This window comes from Ictalurus punctatus, chromosome 25 (assembly GCF_001660625.3).
Source record: "Ictalurus punctatus breed USDA103 chromosome 25, Coco_2.0, whole genome shotgun sequence".
In the NCBI taxonomy this organism is placed as follows: Eukaryota; Metazoa; Chordata; class Actinopteri; order Siluriformes; family Ictaluridae; genus Ictalurus; species Ictalurus punctatus.
In genome coordinates this window covers 14378781-14400036 of record NC_030440.2, presented here as the reverse complement: position 1 = coordinate 14400036, position 21256 = coordinate 14378781, and the positions used below count along the sequence as shown (strand labels likewise).

Genomic DNA, 21256 nt, shown 5'->3' with positions numbered 1-21256 from the left:
GGTTCTTGAAATAATGATGTTGAAGTATAGTACTTGAGGTAAAGTTTCTGAGCTAAAGTTCTTGAGGTAAAGTTTCTGAGCTAAAGTTCTTGAGGTAAAGTTCATGAGCTATCGTTCCTGAGCTAACGATCTAAAGTTGTTGAGATTAAGTTTCTGAGGTAAAGCTCTTGAGGTAATGTTCTTAAACTAAAGTTCATGGGGTAAAGTTCCTTTAAATGTTTGTTCTATTTTCATGATATGCAAAGTATTTAATCATTTTGGTTTGTTTACAACTTAGTAATGGATGTACTTTTACTGCATCTCACTGACCTATTCATTGATTTTTTTTTAAATGCCCAAGATCTTATGAAGATCTTATCTTCATTTCCATTTTTAACAGAATAAAAATTAACTAGTAGAATTTACCTCAAAACCTACCTTGCTATCCTCAAATGCAAAATAACTTACTGAGATGTTTCTTACTTAGAATTTCCTGAGGTAAATTTGCTAGGCTCATTCTGAGGACACTTACTCAGTTCCCTCTAACTTGCATTATGCTCTTTAGAACAGCTCAGATGAACCTGGCTCTTTACAACAACACCCGGTGTTGTTTATCACCAGCTGTCCATATCAGTGTTGTGGCGCTGACGAGTCTTGCTCTGATAATGGGAAGTTTCCTGAGCGGATGAAATAATGTGAAGGCCTCACCCAAGGAGAGCTCGTGAGACTGGGATGCTGCTGTCTGGAGGCCACGAGCCATGTTTTTCATCAAAGGATGTTTGGGTTTCTTACATAGAAAAAAGGGGAGCTGAAGGAACATGGTAAAAATGAGCACGCGTCGATGTTTTGGTAATACACTTTACCTTGTACTCAGGTCATAGCTCACACTTTAAGTTCATTGTACAGGAAGTTTACATTAAGTTTATTTTTAGATATTTATCACAATCCTATACAAATCCTAAAACATCAGGGTAGTTAATTTTATGAATTTATATACCATACAGTATATTATTATAAATATGTAGTGTTCTGTAGCACATTGTATCTCTTAGCCTCAGTGTTTCAGAATTTCATATTGTTGTCTATTCTTTAATCAATGCCTTCGCACTGCGATACCCAGCATGCATCACACATAGGAAATTCTTACCATATCCTCCTGATCTCCACATTGATAGCTGTAGTTCATCAAAAATTACTTTTACTTAAGATTTTCTTCAAAAGCGGATTTTCTAAATATTCAAACCTGTGTCATTGCTATAAGAACGGAATGGTCTTGTTTACAACACATGTATTTATATTGTTTTTTTTATTATTATTTTAATTTTATGGAGAGTATCCTTTAACTCTATATGTTCTGTTCACAACTTAGCAATGATTAGACTATATTAGATGTAGTTCATCTGTAGATTTTATACCATCCGTCCATCCACATTCCATATCACTTATCCTACACAGGGTCACGGGGAGCCTGGAGCCTATGCCAGTGAACTCATTGTACAAAGCGGAGGTGCCAGACCGTCATAGGGCACAATCACAATACAAGGATCGTAGTACATAGATCATTGTTAAATGGTAGAGTGAGCATCACAAAGAATATTCTCCCTCTCTCTCTCTTTTAGTAGAGATGATCATAATAACACTTTGGAAAAATGAACATTTATTCTAAAACATAAAAATATATTAGAAAATATATAAAGTACATTAGAAAAATTTACCCATGTGGAACGTTTCATGTTGGAACAATATTTTTAGTGTTGTTCTACTTTAAACGGTGTTTTAAAAATGGGTTAATTTTATCCAAGCTGATCATATTATATCTCGGGTGATTGGGACTAGTACACACAAGTGTCATGTTTATTTAGTTTGAGTGTTGGGTTAAGAGTAATGCTGAGCACAGATGTCGACATCTTCTCTTCCCTCGTTTAGTTAGATGTCCTTTGCAGAGGAGATGAAACATGGCTGTGGTTATATTGGCCAGGGCCACATGCATATATCTTTCCCAGAATGTATCCTGCTGGTTGAGCCTGAGATTTCACAGCGGTTGGGTCACTCAATGACTCTATGTGCATCCAGTGACTTCCTCCCTCTTGGCTGATAATGACTTTAACACATTTACATCTAGCCCTGGGTGTCCAAAGCAGCTGTAGTGTGGAGGCGCGGGAGCAGACAGCCACTAATCCAGCTTCCGCTTAGACATAGTCAACCTGCCAGCATATTCGATTTGCACAGGAGCTACAAGGCAAATATAGTTAGCAATAAAGAAAGCTTATAGCCTCTAGCTTAATGTTGTGCCAACTGCATATCTAAATAATCACACACTTATTTTAAAATAGATCCATATTTTATACTTGCTGATGATATATATATATATATATATATATATATATATATATATATATATATATATATATATATATATATATATATATATATATATATAGAGGCAAATTCTGTCTTTTGAGCTAAATGAGGCTAAACTGGTAGTTCTAACATTTTCTCTCTTAGCTAGCTATGTTTATAATTAGTTTTTCTATGGTTTATGTTTATGGTCTCACAAATGTAATTTTCCAACACATATGAAGGTTTACAAATGGTTGAAGTTTGTGTGAGGAGGTGGGGTCATGGCTTGTGGATTTCCTCATTTTGTGTTAGTTGTTTACAGAATTGACCATGAAGACAGCAAGATTGCCGTACATTTCAGATCTCTGCTGAAAAAAAAACTGTTCCTAAATGGACCGTGCTTAATGGTTAACTGTAACCACTGGTATTACCATTAGCCACATCGAATGATATTAATGGTTAATGGAAACCGTTAGGCCAGTTCTCTTCATGACGTCTTTTATTCCAGTGGCGATTATGGATCAGAAATAAGAGGCAAAACAGACACATCAACAACTTCAAAACAGCTTAAAGAAAGTGTGTGTTCTCGGCTGGTGCCACACACAGCATGAAATGTGTGTGTCATTGGGAGGGGAGATTTGGGGGTGCGCTTGAACAATGGAGGCTGTATGCATAGAATGGAAGTCCAAAGCTTCCTTACGCTTATGTATCCTGACAGGAAGCTTAGGTCCTAGGAACAGGAAATAGAAAGGGGGTACCTGTCTTGTATGTAAATCCCCTTTTCAGCCTGTGAATATGGTCTACAGACCATGCATTAAAAGTTCTCATATTAAAGTAACATGATGCACTTCTTCAAGAGCTATTCTGTATTTCTACTTTTAAAAAATAAAATTCAAAAACACTCTGCAGCCATGCAGCAGCAGGCAGCAGCGGATGAGATTAGCTGGACCGAAATCTTGCGCTGAAGTTGAGAATGGCAGGAAGGGCCCTATTATTCTAAGCCATTCTGTGCAACGGTGAGCCGTGCGACGCCTGGAGCCCGTCTGCCATGTTCTCGCTCGCCAGGATATCCGACTCGCGACCGCCGCTCCCACTCAACGCCAAATATTTCACTCCTGAGACGAACAGAGTTTCCTGATATAGGATGCACTCGCTTGTCTCTGTGTGACCTTAAACACTAATAAAGGGTCTATAATACATCCCAGGAGTCAAGAGGTGCCTAGTCTGGTGGCCAGATCTATTGTGAGGCCCCTGCTTACTGGAAAAACAAAAAGATGCCGGTTTGTCTCTGAGCTGCTGGACAACAATAAGAAAGACCTGAGACTCTGTTTGCTCAGAGAGAGGCTGTTGTTTCAGTAAGTGTAACGACAACTCTTCTTGTGCTCATATTCTGATGGAAACAATCACTTCCTTGGATGATGTCACACTATGAGCTTGTGTTGTTAAAAGCAATCAAAAGGGTCAACATTTGCCAAATGTCAAGAGTAATCAGGATGTCTGTGCATGGTGTACATTTCTGTATATCTAAATATTATACATTGACATTGTGTCCAAATCACGACACTGATACGCTATTCTGAAATGAGTAGTTTATGTGCAAAATGGGTACGCTTTCCACAGTTAGCTAGACTACAGCAAACAAAGTCTCAGCCCAACAAACTACATTTTACATTTTACATGACATCTTTTATCCAATATATGAATACATTTTTATGACATCTTGGGCTTCAAAAATACTTTTTCCATTAGCCATCCATTAACAGTTATGAAAAATGGACCTATTAGTCCTGTTACCTGAACACATTCACCCCTATGAAATATTTGGTATATTCCATAAGTCACATGTTCAACAGGGAGTTCATCGTTGAATTTTCCGAAGATCAAGGGAAGAAGAAAAGTAGGTACTTTTATCCATTTTTCTTTATTGTCGATTGTGTGACAGTGACTGGCAAGGTCACATTGAAAGTACAGCACTGATACCTAAATTATCGATTGAATGTAAACTTTAAGTTACAAATAATTGTCAGTAAATCATCGGAATACCCTTAATGTCCCCTCATATCATTAGCATGGATGCTAGTTAACTACATTTGATATATTTGCTAATTCTCTTCTACTCTAAAACATTAACTCAACCTTGTTACTTTCAAAAAATGAGATTTTTGTCAGAGATGATTTTTCATGAAAAACAAGTTACACTTTTAAGAGTTACATCTTTTAAGAGTTACACCTCAAAACCTTTTTAATGTTTCTAAGATTTTACTGCTGAATTATTTGTCCACTGGTACTTCAGACCCTAGGCAGAGGAAGCTGGTGCCTGGGCAAAACTTGCTTGCCACGAAGCAGTTAACTTTGTATAAGCAACGGCCACTTTGCAAGTGACTAAGGGCAGCCTTGTGTTAGGAGGGAGGGCTCGAGACCGTGGCCGCTGCTGTTGTTTTCATTGTGTGCTCGGGATGCGGGGAGGGCAAAAAAACAATAATGCATGTAATGCTGATTTTGGAACTCATCCACACAGCTTTTCCCAGACTGGCCAGCCTTGGGAACTGCTGATAGCATGGCACACCAGGGCCGGGCGTCTCTCTCTATGCACTGGGGCCGAGTCGGTCGCCTGCACACGGCAACTATGTATGGGATGAAAGGAATCCTTCCTCCTGCTTGGGAAAAGAAGAAACACACAAACACAGAGACTGAACCTTCATGCTGAGCCGTCTTGCAAGACTGGAGCCGCTCTGAATCATGCCCTAATTATTCCCAGAGGGCACAGCGTCATAGTCTCTGCTGGAGGCTAAATCATCGCTGCACACTCCTGTCCCTCTACTAATATGAGTGGCTATTGTTTTGGGGGTTTTTTTGGGTCCAAGGATGGACTGTGCAAACAAACCAAATAACAAATGTCATAATAAAAGAAAATACAAACACTGCAGTTCACTAACTAGTATTTAATTCAGCTTTATTTGTATAGAGCCTTTAACAATAGACATTGTCACTTTACAGAAATCAAGATGTAGATTTCTATCCCAAATGGTGAGGAAAGCTCCCTGAGTGGACATGAGGAAGAAAGCTGGAAAAGTGCCAGACTCAGAAGAAAAGCTGTCCTTTTCGTGCTGCGTCACAGGGTGGTGGAAAGTGATACCTCTACTCTTCCTCATACATGAGCTCACAGATATCCATGATTAGCTAGTGTCACTGTGATTGACAGGGGAGAGTGAGTATGCCATCTCTCCTACCCACATAGCATGACCAAAATGGCTCCTTTGGTTCCCAGCTACAGATGGCAGGGAAAGCCATCTTTGTTATTTTGATTTAAAACCATCCATCCCATCCATTTCCCATACTGCTTATCCTACACAGGGTCATGAGGAGCATGGAGGCTATCCCAGGGAACTTGGAGCAGAAGGCAGGGGACACCCTGGACAGGGTACCAACCCATCAGAGGGCACAATCACACACTCATTCACACACTATGGACAGTTTGGAAATGCCAGTCAGCCTACAGTGCATCTCTTTGGACTGAGGGAGGAAACCGGAGGAAACCCCCAAAGCACGGAGGACATGCAAACTCTGCACACACAGGTCGGAGGTGGAAATCGAACCCCCAACCCTAGAGGTGTGAGGCAAACGTGATTTAAATCCAATTAGTAATTACAATTTCATATCAGCCATATTTATGCCACGTTTTACTTATTCTGACACAATAATTATTTAATGAAAACTTCATACAATAACAAATGATCATTTTAAAGAACAGGCATTTCCTTTTTGTTCCCGAGCTTTTTGAAGGCTCTATGGTTGACTATTTCCACCACTTCAGCGTGGCATTTAAACCACAATTTGTGCCATAATTCAGCGCAGATGCTCTGTTAAGGCATTTAGCGCTTCTCCTCCTGTCATATGTATATCTAGCCTTCAGTCTGTAAATCGCGCAAGCATTAAAGGTGTTTCCAGCTATTTTGATGTAAATTACCTAAAGCTAGAGTTTCTGAAAAGCAAAATCCAAACAAATGCAGTTAACAACAAATGTTCTCTCCATGACACTCTCCATGCAGAACAGCTGAATGCTAATGAAATAGGCGGAGCTTTCTGATCTGACAGGAAACGTGATTGACAGATGAGTTGAGACACTTCCTTCTTCTGACTGGTTAGATTCTGGTGGTCCACTTCTCTTGTTTTCAGAGCTTGGGATGCCACAAACCCCGGAGTTTCTCTTATAAGCAAGTATTTTATAAATATTTTATATTATTATTTAGTAGTTAGTTGTTATGTTTATTTTTTATTATATATTTGTTATATAATTAATAATTTTAAAAAAGTGTTACAAAAATAACTCACCAGCTCTAACTTTAATATTTACACCTAAAAGGGTTAAAATGGGATTCAGGGCTGAAAATAGTTCTAAAGAGACTGAAAGGACTCAGACTACTTAGATGTCCTCTCAAATTACTATAAGATTCCAGCAACTTATGTGGGCAGTACTGTCCTTAATTCATAACCTCATAAGATTTTTATAAACCTTATAGAGGGACACATCCATCAGCAAGGGAAAACGAGGGAAACTCCGGGGTGCCTAAAGAGGCTTTAATTAGCTCGTGAGTTCACGCACACCTGGGACAGAGCTGTGCTATGAGAGGCTGCTGACAGGATGACGGGCGGAGAGCCAGGGGCACGGGGTGAAGCATGACCCATAAAATCTGCAGCTATTAAAGCTTCACCTGGTCACAGTGATGACAGGACGGAAAATATCATTTATCACTCGATAAAGAAGGAAAGCAGGAAGCACTGCAGCAGATCTGGATTTACTGGTTCATCCAAAAAATATACGTGACACTATACGTAAACACAAAGTAGAAAAAAAGGAATCAAATCATCTCTCTAACATTCTCTTTGGATGAACCCTTTCTAACAGAACAATCGACTTATTGGACATTTTCAATCAGTATAAAGAAATGGATTATTTTATCGTGACAACTCTGGTATAAGATTAGTCAGGACACTGTTGGGTTTCTGTGTGTAGAGTATCGTGACTCTGTGTTTAGTGCTTGTGAGCAGCGGGATGGGAAAGGGAAGGCATGTGAGCCCCCTGTTGGGCAAATAATTCACACGCCTCCACTATAGCATTGGTAAAGAGATAAAAACAAACAGCACAACTACAGCTTTTTTGATAATTTAACACCGCATACAATTGCCACAATAAAATGATAACATTTAAGCCTAGTAATTCTTATGAAAAATTACTGTAGTGTGAAAGACTACTGTAGAGTGTGACATCACAAATTAATTCAATGCTGAACACGAGTGCCTCAAAATAGGTGGAAAAGTCATTATGTGCCCTAAAATGTTTTAATTTCATTTCATCCACCCGTACCTTTTTTCTTTTTTTTTTTTCAACAATTTGTTGATTCAGGAAAAAAAAAAAAAACATACTACAGATACCACATCTACATAAAAAAAAAACATCTAGACAGATCGTTTATGCTTGATAGCCAGCATGAAGTTGTTGAATCCTAGATTCTGATTGGTCAAAAAGTTTTGATGCATTTTCTATAACAGCAGCTCTGACAATGGTACATACAGTAGTTTCTGTAGTAACGACTCGTTCACAGTAGCGTTAGTAGAAACTCTAGGTAGATACTGTATGTACATAAGTGGCTTAAATTGTTTTTTTCTGTACAGTTAGATTTCTGGCGTCTAGATTGTTCTAATAATTTGACTATACATCTACACTACATCATGTCTTCAGAGTTCTCATTTCAGACCATATAGCAGATATCAGGTGTGACTTAAAGCTTAAACAAGACACATTGAAACATTAGCACCCTTGGCAACTGAATTAACATGGTTGGTTTCGTTACAAAACTTAAATAATTTCTCTCCAAACTGAAATGCCTAGTTGAAGTCTGGGCATAAATATTGGACCCCTAGCAGTTACTCTATGGAACATGGCAGAATTATTGGTCATGGTACTTGTTGGAGCCTGTTAGCTGAAACATCATTCTTTTCACACCAGGCAGCTGATTGAGGGGGCTGTGGCAGCCAAATCCGTTGGAGAGCCTTTTTTTTGAAGAAAAAAAAAAGAAGAAGAAGCAGAAGAAAGGCTGCACACTTCACATGCACAGTGTTCTCTAATGAAAAATGCACAGTATGTTTTGATATCATTGTAGCCAAAATGTGACATTTTGCTTCTGTATGTAATGAATCAGTGATATGTATTACGATGCATTTTTCATCTAAACTGAAGCCACAGTGTGTATAGTATTAATGCTCTCGCTTAAAGGACCTTTGGAAAGTTTTCATGGAAAGTTTTCTTATCGTATTGGTTTTGCTGTACTGAAATATCCTGATAGTTTTAGTATTTTCATGATTAGACCTTTTAGAAGTTTTTAGACTAAGAGAAAACGGGATAAGTAGTCTATGACTTCTCACGACAGTTAGATACTTTCTCAGAAACAATCCAAAGCACTAAGCTGTGAAAAATTAACGTGAGAAAGGTCAAGCGCTGCCCCGGTTCACAATGGTAGCTGGGCATTTCCCTGGTTTTATGTCATGTTGGTTCAATTGGGCATAGAGCAAACACAAACAGTGTGGAGAATACGGTGGCGAGCGGGCGCCTCACGGCTGGCAGCGAGATCCCCGTGGCCCCTGACGGCCCTCGCTGTGCCTTCTCTCACATGGTGATTGGGTTTCAGTGTTGCGCTGAGCTGTGGGAACAGAGCCTGTTACGCTGGCAGGATGCCTGGGAGAGTGTGTTACGCTCCACCAGGGCGAAGGCACATGACAGAGGGGTGTGTGTGTGCATGTGTGCGTGTGTGTGTGTGTGTGTGTGTGTGTGTGTGTGTGTGTGGAGGGAGGAGGGAGTGTGTGTGCCCCCAGACAATGTCCTGTTAACCCAGGAAACCGCTCATTGAGCTGGAGTCTCCAGTATGCGCTTGTGTGGGTACATGTGTTAATTTGTGTGCACTGTTTTCTAAATATTTATTCACTAAAAAAAAAAGCAGACTCCGCACTAGAGACTCATTATATTAATATAACATACACAAATTAAATAAAACAAGTTTAGTAGAAACTATGAGGATCCATATTTTATAATTACTGATTAATTACATGTTACCCAATCTATAATGCTGTTCATCTTATGTAGCCCACAGTATATTTCTTATATCTTTATATCAGTGCTCCCTCAGACAAAATGTGTAATGATTTTCAAGACAACAAAATGTCTAGCGTCTGTGCATTAGAGTCTCCAAAAAACCGCTAATTACTTACAGAAATAAACAAAATAGGTAGGGGAAGGCCACGTGAGCTTCAGCAGTTAGTTTGCCCAACTTTAGGTTTATTTTTAGAGCTAGAAAACATATGGGGGAGTTGTTGTTGTTGGTTTTTTTATACAGACATTTATTTAATCATATATGTAGAAGTATTTATTATGATCGTGAAATATACCTAAATGTACTTTTTCCCCTGCAAAAATTTTTATACTTTAATATAGCATTTTATGCTTAAACCAGGTTTACCAAGAAATCACTAAGAACAGGAAAGTTTCTCCAGAGTCACAGTGAACTTTTAATAAATAGCGCTTAAATGACTTAAAATGACTTTGCCAGACCAGGTAAAGATGGTGATTTTGGATATTTGAACTAAACCTACCATAGATCTTGCTGTATTTTGGAGGCATATTTCAATCTCTGCATACTCAATCATATCCATTAGAAATTTCAGAAAAACTCATTTTGTGCTGATGCACACTCTTCACATTGCGATTCAAGGGTCAAGGGGGGGGGGAAAAATCTTTAAAACATTCATTAACAATTAAATAAATAAGCTGATATCTTGCCTTAAAAGTGAAAAGTGCCTATTGGAGTGTTTATTGTAGCCCTATGTGGTGCTCTAAATTATAATGATGATGCATTTTAAATTTACAAATGAGTGGATCATGTACAACAGGCTGAAGAAGTCCAAAAAAAATTCCAAGCTTTGAACAACTGTCATCAAAATGAATGGCTTGTTTTGGGGGTTTTTTTCTCCTGAAGTCTTTCTCACGCTTTAAAGCTGGCTGGAGTCACAGGAGACTTTACGGCTACATCCCAAACAGCTCGGTACTGCACGCTCAGAAACTGCACTTTTCCTTGTTGCTGTGGTGATAACATCTTTTGTACCTTTAGTGTGTACATTTTACCTGGAAAGATGCATGTTATACAGTTAATTAGATTTTAGAGTAATGATTTCAAGATATATCAATGGGTCTTTAGGTATCTTCATTTATTAAGGTTAAATGATAAATACTAATAGTAAAAAAAAAAAAAAAAAAAAAAACAACGACAACAACAACCATGTCTTCTTAAGGGTTCCACAAGGGCAACAAGGAAAATGTACAATTTGGTAGCGTTATTTCTGAGAGAGTATGTAGACATTACTTCATCCCATATACATCTGGCAAAAGATACAGACAGGTGATAAATACAGCAAGACGCTTCAGAAGCAGTTTCTGAATTCTTTCTGACATCAGAGAACTCATAACTGCTGGTTATTCAATCTGACCTGCTGTAATGTTTGCACACATTGTACTTCATCACTCTATCTATAAATCTGCACTACTAATTCTAATTCTGAAGATAGTTATTACACATCTACTGTAATTAATCAGTATATAATAGAGAAGGCCACCAGGTACAGTAGCGATAGGGAAGATAGCAATACTGGAGGAGGAGGAAAAACGAACAAATTTAATCAGATTCTGTAACAAATTGAAAAGATTTTTACAGAACTAGAAATTTTTGTGTATAAAGAGTCATTGTAAGACAATTGTTTGTAATAATTGATTTTATTATATTTATACTTTATTATATTTAGCAGCATATATTTGCCATGTACAGTAGGGTCCAAAAATCTGAGAGCGCTAGTGAAAATGCTTCTATTTTGCATTCATTTACATCTAATTTATCATCTATTAATTATTTAATTCATCTAATTTAATAGAACAGTTTTCATTACTGGGTGCACGTTCACCTCACACCTCCAGGGTTGGGGGTTCGATTCCCGCTGCTGCCCTGTGTGTGCAGAGTTTGCATGTTTTCCCTGTGCTGCAGGGGTTTCGTCCGGGTACTCCGGTTTCCTCCCCCAGTCCAAAGTCATGCATGGCAGCCATGTCCAAAGTGTCTGTATTGTATGAATGGGTGTGTAAATGTGTATGTGATGGATTGGCACCCTGTCCAGGGTGTACCCCACCTTCTGCCCCATGCTACCTGGGATCCAGGCTCCAGGTTCCCCGCGACCCTGTTGGATAAGCGGCACAGAAGATGGATGGATGGAATTTTCATTACAAATGATATTATTGACAACAACTTGAGAGAAAAGTAGAAGTAGTATTAGGTTTATCCCCTATGTTTTTTTTGTTTGTTTGGTTTTTTTTTGTGCTTTTTTTCTTAATGACAGTGTGCACTCGAGCTGGCATGGACTCCAACAGTTTGTGCAAAACCTTATGATACATTTTAGATCAAATCCATCGGAGTGTCGTTTGAACACACGCTTCAATAGAAGAGATTAGACATGAGGAAAATTGTACCTTTTGTACAAAGCAGTTAACATTGTCAACATCACACATTTGCTTACATTTAAATAGAGACCTAGAAATGGTCCAGAATCTTGGATATTAAATATTCAAAACATTGAACATTTACTTTCTTAGTTTTAAGTATTAAGACAATTTTTATTAATAAAAAATAATATATATATAAAAAAAAAGATCCCAGATTTTCAATGTGGTCTCAGACTTTTGTACCCCACTGTATGTGTGACAAAAATCTGCGGTTTTGGTGTAAGTCATGTTTTTAGCTATGCATTTTAATCAAAGGTCTTATATAGGTTTTAAAACATTAAAAATATATATATATCAGATGGGTATCGATATCGCCCATAACGCAAGCTTTTAGTATCAGTATCATCATCAGAAAAGAAAAAGATGTATTGCACCAAAGATGTGTCCTATTGCATACTCTTCTGCCCTCACTAACCCAGTGTTAAAGATCAAATGTACCTTTATTGATCCCCAGTAAGGGAAATTCAAATTGACACAGCAGCACAAGTAAGAAAGAAAGAAAGAAAGAAAGAAAGAAAGAAAGAAAGAAAGAAAGTTCCATAAATACCTATACAATAGGAATAATAGAAATAAAAATAATAGAAACAATATAACAGATCTGTGTGTATTTGCATATGCTAGAGTTCTATTTGTACATGTTTATATACATGTTTAAGGTCAGTGTGTGATTAATGCACGTTTCCTGCACGTTGCTGTTTATTGTTCATTATTGAGTTACCACGAAACACATCTTGATTCCTGACTCCTCAGTGAGTTTCTTTCTCCCTCTGCTGCTGTTGTGACGTGGGCGTGCCATAAAAGTGGGTAGTGGGCGTGTACGGCAAGGGATGTGGGCGTGTCGGGAAAGCGCCCGAGGCTCGAGCGCTCCGTGGGAAAAGAAGCTCAGAGGGATTCTGGAGGGAAGAAAAGGAAAGAAAGAAGAAAAAAATCCGCAGAGAGGCGCGCGCGCGCCACGACCAGCTGTGCGCACACCGCTCGCGCTCCGATCCCTCAGCCCCAGAAACTCGCGCTCGCGCCGACATGAAGCGGCCCTGTGAGGACACCACATCCGACAGCGACATGGACGAGACCATCGACGTGGGTAGTGAGAATAATTACCCCGCGTAAGTACAATATTATATACAGCCAGGTGTGGAAAAATAAAAAAGCTTTAGAAGCTTTAGGAAAAACGTTTTTTTTTTCATTTTGGAGGAAGAAAAAATAATATTATGCTTTTATTACCGATTGTTTATTGTTTATTATTGATACTTATGCGTGTTTGGTTTGATCGAAAATGGAGACAGATACAGGTTGCTTAGGAACTCTGTATGGGAAATGACACACTGAAAAAAAAAAAAAAAAGTTGATAAACACCTAATGAGTTCATTTCTGTCCAGCCGGACATGTCAAAGTCCACATGCTCAAAAAAAAAACTATAAAAGAGTGTAAAACGTTTCGCATGGAGGAGTGGACTGCACAAGTGCCTCCAACAAGTGCCTGTTACAGACACTGCAGGACTCAGGACACTGCTTGCTACTTTTATCCAAAAAAATCCTGTTTTTCTAGAAACTCCGTTTCATTTGTACTGCAACATTTATTGTTGTTGAAAGGCAGGGTTTATATCAACAGGCTGACCTGGACAGTGCACAAATCTGGGTTGTTTTTGTTATGTTTTGGCTTTGCTTTGAAGGGTGCCAATACTTTTCAATGATATCAATCCAAGTGGACATTATCATGTGCTCTGAAATTCCAGATTATAATCTCCATGATTTGATCCTTAGTTATTTTAATTATTTTTTTTTAAAAAATACCTTAACAATAAAAATTTATATGGCTTATTGAACTTCACTTAGTTAAGAAAAATGATGTTGGAATTGGCACACAACTTAAAAAATTAAAAGGTCCTTGTGAATGATTTACCACCCACAGTGTTCAGTTATGTCCAGCTAGACTCAGATTATATATATATAATTTCTTGTACCTGATTCAATAGTTTTAGCTGTATACAGTTCATATTTGTTGCAACCAAATGTCCTCGAGAACAGTTGGAGAAATACAGCACTGAGACTTATATAAAAGATAAAAGATCTGTTAAAAAATGGAGATAACATTGCGAAGGATTTTGCAATCCTTTACATTCTTAATTTTGTGCATGTGGACTATGGGCAGGAAATATGGGCAAATATATGACATCACGTTTCTTGAAGGCATTTCTACGATATACGATATGTATCATGATATATAGGATTACACGCAAACTGCCAGCAAAACAGTAGTGTGCCATTGTACAAAACTGTTTGATGATACTTTATTGCTATGAAAAGAATGGTTGTATATTTAAAAAAAAAATTAAATATGTAATGCTGAAAATGAGAATCTGTAAAAGTCTGACTAACAGTTCGCCATTTTAAAGATACAAGTGCCTTTAATTATCTTGTAATTATTTAAAATTTCTAACATTTGATTCAAAAGGTATCACAATAACATGATATCTCAGAAAAAATGTATGTGTCAGTATTGTGTCGTTACATCGGCCGTCCCTAATGAGGACAACATCTTAACATTGCAACCCTGTAGGTATTAATGTAATACTGTAAGATTTCATTCAACTGAAGTGCATGTTACCATGTACTCTGTCCTTTATAATAATGGCCACGATTTGATCCTTAATCATTTTCTTGTTTTCAGGAACTGGCACACAAGGGAAGCCCCTGTTGAATTACACCTACAGGGTTCCTTTGTGTCAAGCTGGACTTGTATATAAAGATTGTTAGAGATAATAAACACTGTATGAGTTGATTCAACACTGTATTAGTCGATTCACCACTTTAGTCGATTCAACACTTTGAGTCGATTCAACACTTTATGAGTCGATTCAACACTGTAAGAGTCGATTCAACACTGTATGAGTCGAGTCAACATTGTATAAGTCCAGTCAACACTAAGAGTTGAGTCAACACTGTAAGAGTCGATTCAACAGTCTAAGAATCAGTTCAACAAGTATAAATCGATTCAACATTGTAAAGTCAGTTTAAAACTGTATGAGTCGATTCAAGACTATAAGAGTTGATTCAAGATGTTAAGAGTAAGTTCAACGCTGCAAGGGTCAATTTATGACCGTCATTTAATTAATCCATTTCCATCTCTGTCATCACAGCCAAAGCAGCAGCTCTTTTCTGAGATGTGCTTCTCCCACCACCACCTCGCAGGTCATGGCCCGAAAAAAACGCAGAGGGGTGAGCAAATCAGCTTCAACACAATATATATATATATATATATATATATATATATATATATATATATATATATATATATATATATGTATATGTAGACATGTATACTGTATATACAGTGGAATGTTTACATTACAGTGCTGATTTATTATTGCAGATCATCGAGAAGCGACGGAGAGACCGGATCAATAACAGTTTATCAGAGTTGCGTCGCCTGGTGCCTACTGCTTTCGAGAAACAGGTGAGTGTAAATGAAATGATTAGATCTGATATGTGTTCTGCACGTCAAAAGAAAAATAGCCTCAGTGCAGGTCAAGAAAAAGATGCCTTACATTAAATATAAAGAAAAATATCAAAATAGATTGTCTCTTTCTTAGGGCTCTGCTAAACTAGAGAAGGCTGAAATACTGCAGATGACAGTAGATCATCTAAAGATGCTCCAGGCTACAGGAGGAAAAGGTAAAGAGTTAATTGACTTCCTCTCTCTCTCTCTCTTTCTCTCTTTCTCTGTCTGTGTGTGTGTGTGTTGTGAAACATGAGAGCTCGGCTCCTTTCGGCTCAGATTAAAGGAGTGGAAGTCGACGCTAATGGCAGGATTGAGCCCGTGGGAAAGCGCAGGCAGGACAAAAGCATCACTTGACCCCGAGCTTGTGTTTGCTTTGATAAACCAGTGGGAGGCGAGCAGGCCGCATTCACACACCCCACCGCCGGGGGTGTGTTTGCGCTTTACAGCGAGTGTAAACTCGGTGCACTGGGGAGACAAAACAAACACACAAACAGTACGAGTGTTCAGCGCAGAGGGGATCAGCTCCATGCATCAGCTGTTGGCTCCATTCTAACCTGACCGAAGAGCCGTCTGTATAGGTGTTTACCATTTAACCCATAGGTTCGGGTAATGGTAATCATAGTAATCATATTTATATTTATATAGAACTTTTCATTTTGAGTCCAAAAATCTCAAAGTGAATGTTTCAAATTAGATAAAAAATAAAACAATCCACAGTCCTAATACAATACATATCAGGAAATAAATGATTGAAAAAGTTAAAGATTTTAAAGAATGATTTCACAGAGTAAAATAAACATCCTAATAAATATATATGTTTCCTTGTCTCTTGTTTCCACTCCCATCTGTGAACAAACATCTTCCATCTGGAGCATCCCCAACCCCCAGCATGGGAAAAGCATTTTGTACGCATTGTTCATAAAAATTGTAAATAATTGTGATAACAGTATAGAATGGGAATTTTAATCCCTTTGTACCACTAGATTTATCATAAAGCAAATTATTTTGTAACTATCCATCTATCCATTTTCCATACCGCTTATCCTGAACTGGGGCAACCTAGAGGCTATCCCAGGGAGCTCAGGGAACAGGGCGGGGGACACCCTGGATGGAGTGCCAACCCATCACGCACACACTCACACACCCATTCTCACAGTATGGACAATTTGGAAATGCCAGTCAGCCTACAGGACGTGTCTTTGGACTGGGGGAGGAACCCGGAGTCCCTGTAGGAAATCCCTGAAGCACGGGGAGAACATTCAAGCTCCGTGCACACAGGGCAGAGGCGGGGTTTTGAGCCCACAACCCTAGAGGTGTGAGGCAAACGTGTTAAACCCTAAGCCTCCGTGCCCACCATTTAGTAACTAGATTCTTATTTTTTTAAAAAGGGTACATCTCAAATCTTTACATCGTCTACTATTTAAAGAACCTGTGAGGAAAACTTTTTGTCTAAAAGTGTCGGAAATCCCTGTGCTAAATACTTAATGTCTGAGCCTCGACAGCAGATTTTTAAATCTCTAATAAACAACAAGAAGGAGGATGTGACATAAACTTCTAACATCCTGGTGTGTTTTTGATCATTTTGTTGTTTTATGGCAAGAAAAAAAAAAGTCGAATTTTTTGTTTGTTTGTTTGTTTGTTTGTTGGGGTTTTTTTTTTTTTTTGGAAATAAAGTGGTGGTTAAGGCTGTGGGAAGGTTTCCGAAGGTTGTGAGTATCACTGAGCAAGATCTTTAAGCCCTTAATTGCTCGATTGTCTCAATTATAATCAATCACTTTAGATAAAAACAAACATCAGCCAAAAGAATAAATGTAAATGTACAAAAAATTAAAGATACTGTGTTAATGTGGCGTATATACACTGAATCAGCTGATTATTGGGATAATATACAGGTTTTTTTTTTTTTTTGGATTTGCTTTTTGCCATGTCATCAGGGGAGTAAGTGAAAATGTTGAATCGTTCATGGTTCTTTAGACTGTAGGAGGTTAATCCAACAAACAATATCATATACTGTTTTCATGACCATCTTAATAGCATGATAACTCTCAGAGTAAAGGGCTAACCGTGCTTTCTCTTTTTTTTTTCCTCATCAGGTTATTTCGATTTCCATTCTCTGGCCATGGATTTCATGAGCATCGGTTTCCGTGAGTGTCTCACCGAAGTGGCTCGCTACCTGAGCTCGGTAGAAGGACTGGACTCAAGTGACCCTCTGCGCGTTCGCCTCGTCTCACACCTCAGCAGCTGTGCCGCTCAACTCGTCGCCTCATCCATCACACACCATCCTCAAGCCCTGCATCCGCTCCACCCGCTGCACCAGCTACCCGCAGCCTTTGTAGCACGCGCCACACCATCGGCCTCCTCCTCGTCTTCCTCTTCAGAGCCACATCGATCCTCTTTCTCTCACTCCAGCAGCATAGCACCGCCACTCTCTACCTCCCTGCTCTCGCTCTCGGCAACCTTCCCCCTGTCGTTTCCTGCTGGATTCCCGCTCTTCGCTCCTGGCATGACATCGTCGGCGACCATCAGCCCCTCCATTTCCAGCTCATCCACGTCGTCAACGTCACAGCAGAGCAGCTCCGGCTCCAGCTCTGCTAAACCGTATCGGCCATGGGGGACTGAAGTGGGAGCCTTCTGAGCGCTGAGACTATGAACTGTAAACGCTGCTCTTTCAGCCACAATCAATTCGACAAGTGCCTGGCTGTGTGTATCATTGAAGTAAACCTCAACCTCACCTGGGAGGGGAAAACAGAGTGGATCATGTTTTGTACGCATCACACATGGATGATAGATTGGTATTTTCAATGAAATAGGCCCATCGCTGTCTTTTTTTTTTTTTTTCTTCTTATCTTTACCCTGACATTTCCCATGGAGAAATACCATGATTTTTGTTTCACATGAAGGGATGATGCTGTTCTGCAGGACGGTGTGACCTGAAATACAACTTAAAAACTAAGACCTTACTAATGCCGAATCAAATCCAAGCTCAGTAGCGGCTCTCGTGGGATTTGAACTCACAACCTTCCGGTCACCTTCACTGCTGAGCTACAACTGTTGTACTGAAATATCATGTCTGCGCATAAAGTCCCAGGAAACTGTGCAAAATGGTCTAACATTCTTAATTATATTAAACATCCAGAAAAGGTTGGATGAGGAAAAACTAGCAAAACACTTTAACATGACGAAAAACAAATTTCAGAAACACACATCGACATGAACTCAAAATGGAGGTTCCTTATTAAGAGTCACATTCTTACAGTTGATTGGACACAGCGTGTGATTATGACAAAATAAGAGGCACTTTTTCAGTCTGGTATCTAGTTAACCTAGTCAAAGCGATTTAATGAGAAGCTACTTACTTTATTATTTCTTTCCTTTAAGCAGGTTTTCAGCTCATATTTATATTAATGCCGTGCAAATTTAATGCCATATCTATAATAACTATAATAACGTCATATGAACGACTTTGATGAACAGAAGCACAAATAGAAGCATAAGTAGAGTCATTTAGGTTCATATTTCATCTTACTGTAAACAGCCTTCAACTTTTTTTGTTTCCCACGGTCTCTCAGACAGACACGCGCTGTAACCAATCGGCAACGAGTATGGGATGTTTAACAAGGACACACCCATTCCAGTTTACAGTTTGAGTTCTTATCGCTGTGTTTTCAAGTGTGCTGTTTGTTAATGTGGTTTGCATTTATTGGCCATGGTATATATAAAAAAAAATAATAATAATTATAATAATAATAATAACACAAACCTGCTCTAACACTAACCACTCCAGCTGAAGTAAACCGATTTAAAGTTATGTCTTATTGGGCGTGGCCTAGTATTCTAATGAGCATGCTTGAGTGACACGCCCAGCCTACAACGCCACACTCGGTACAAGTTTAATCAGACGCGAAGGACACAGAAAACAAGTTGTTTTTGAAAGCGGTGTGACGACACCGGCCTCGTCATCGGTGGCGGTTAAACTTACGCAAATCTAAGCCCCACTCACATTACAGTTTCTGAGTACATGTAGACATACTTGACATTGTGCCCATAAGACCAACTTTAACCTTAATAAACCTTTTATCAAACACAGATATAGTGACTTTAACCATCAGGAAAAAAACATCTGATTTTCAAATCTTTTACTTTCACTTAAAAACAAAAAACAAACAATAAGCCAAAGGTTTTCCAGATAATCACAGAACAATGAATTATGAGGTGTGAATGAGAGTGTGTGTTGTGAGGAACTAACCACTCGGTCTGTAAATATGTACATGTGTAAGAGTGTAACTAGAGTTTATACTGAAGCTGTATATTATTATGATGATGCACTTCGGTCACTACTGCCTGGAGAGACGGGATTCTCTCGATCATATTTGCGCTACTGCTCTCACTGTTCGCTCGTGTTGTACGTCAGATTTGCCAGTAAACTACACTACTGTATCTTTTCTTTTTTTTTTTTTTAATCCCCATCCTGCTCTTGTAATATGTAACTGTTTTTCTATGCAAAATGAGAAAAAAAAAAAAAGAAAAGCAGATGTCACAGATTAAAATTCAGCCCTTTTTATTTGCCCTGGTCCTCATCCTTTCTTTCACCCTCGCCCACAAACCGGAGGACAGACTTTGTTGAAACGCGACCCGAGTTCCAGAAACTGTTTGGTGAAGGAAATAATATGCTTTAGTGTGGTTTTGTAATAACGCAAAAAGAAACCATCAAAGGACGGAACAAACAGATGAAGTAATGTGTTCCAAGAAGAGAAGCACTTCCTTCATTACTTTCATGCATTTCAAGAGTGGATACAACAACACTTTAATTATTGCTGAAAAAAAAAAACAATCCACAGAGCAATATTGTTGAAGGATCAATTCTAGTGAGTCGCATGGTGGTGATTAGGTTTCTATAATAACAGATGCACCAAATAAATGAAGTCAAAATGTATCGTCGTTGATATGGTGAGGGTTTTATGTAAGGGGATGTTTATTTAACATTAACGGAAGGAGTCGTCAGTGTCAGGGCTTCGTAGAAGTCAGACGTAAAGCTGTAACTTTACGTTTTCCGACGTCTTCAGCACAGACGAGTTTGCGCTTGGTGTGTAACTTGACAAGCTGCGATTGTTTTTTGTCTTGTTAACTTAGATATAGAAAAAGAGATTCTGGTAAGGGAACGACTGTTTATAATGTTGTAACCTTACAGAATTACGGAATACAAAAGCATAAATTGTTCTATAGACGCTCCATAACTATAAAAGAAGTTAAAAAATATATAGGATGCTCTTTAATTAATAAAAAAAATTGTAATCGTTGGCAAATTGGGACATGGTGTTATTGGAAAATAGTCAACCCTGGGCTCAGCATCGGGCTTCATCACACTACACCATCATGGGTTATTTTCCTATAACAGTATGCCCTGAAGATTTGGGTAAATGGAATATTATCATTGTTTTCATTCATTTTCACCAAACCATCCTTTTATACATTGAGTACACTTAGAAACATTTTTTGATCTACAGGGTGTCCCAAAAGCCTCCATACACAGGGGAATGAGTTTGCCAGCGCCACGTCGGTCGCGTCTTCGTCAGTGGATGTTCATGGACGTCCAGTCTTCCAGTCTTTTTGAATTTGTTAATAAGTTTGGCTGCAGTGTCGCGTGTGACGTGCTCGCCACGCTTCCTCTTAAAGTGGATCGCAACCTTGCGACAGCTTCCCGATCCAGCCATGAGGATGATTTCAATACGCTCTTCTTTTGCCAAAGGCGTTCTTAAAGGCGATGAAAAAGGTGAAAAAAAAAAATCTATCGTATAAACTAAGTATGAAAAATTTGGGGAGACATTTTTGATAAAATAAATAAATAAA

At 38.7% G+C, this 21256-nt stretch overlaps 1 protein-coding gene across 1 annotated transcript; it reads left to right on the top strand.

The window, feature by feature from the left end:
• The first annotated feature begins 12741 nt into the window (after positions 1–12741).
• hey2 (hes-related family bHLH transcription factor with YRPW motif 2) lies at positions 12742–19970 on the top strand. Its single transcript, XM_017456670.3, has 5 exons — positions 12742–13014; positions 15048–15126; positions 15281–15364; positions 15501–15582; positions 17503–19970. The coding sequence occupies exons 1-5, from the start codon at positions 12932–12934 to the stop codon at positions 18042–18044; spliced, it is 870 nt and encodes a 289-aa protein (XP_017312159.1). The 5' UTR covers positions 12742–12931; the 3' UTR covers positions 18045–19970.
• Positions 19971–21256: the final 1286 nt, after the last annotated feature.

Bases quoted from the DNA above. Each gene is read 5' to 3' on its own strand.
- hey2 (XM_017456670.3), top strand. From the start codon at position 12,932: ATGAAGCGGCCCTGTGAGGACACCACATCCGACAGCGACATGGACGAG. The intron at 13,015-15,047 runs GTAAGTACAATA...CTGTCATCACAG, and splicing joins AGTGAGAATAATTACCCCGC to CCAAAGCAGCAGCTCTTTTC. The intron at 15,365-15,500 runs GTGAGTGTAAAT...TCTCTTTCTTAG, and splicing joins CTACTGCTTTCGAGAAACAG to GGCTCTGCTAAACTAGAGAA.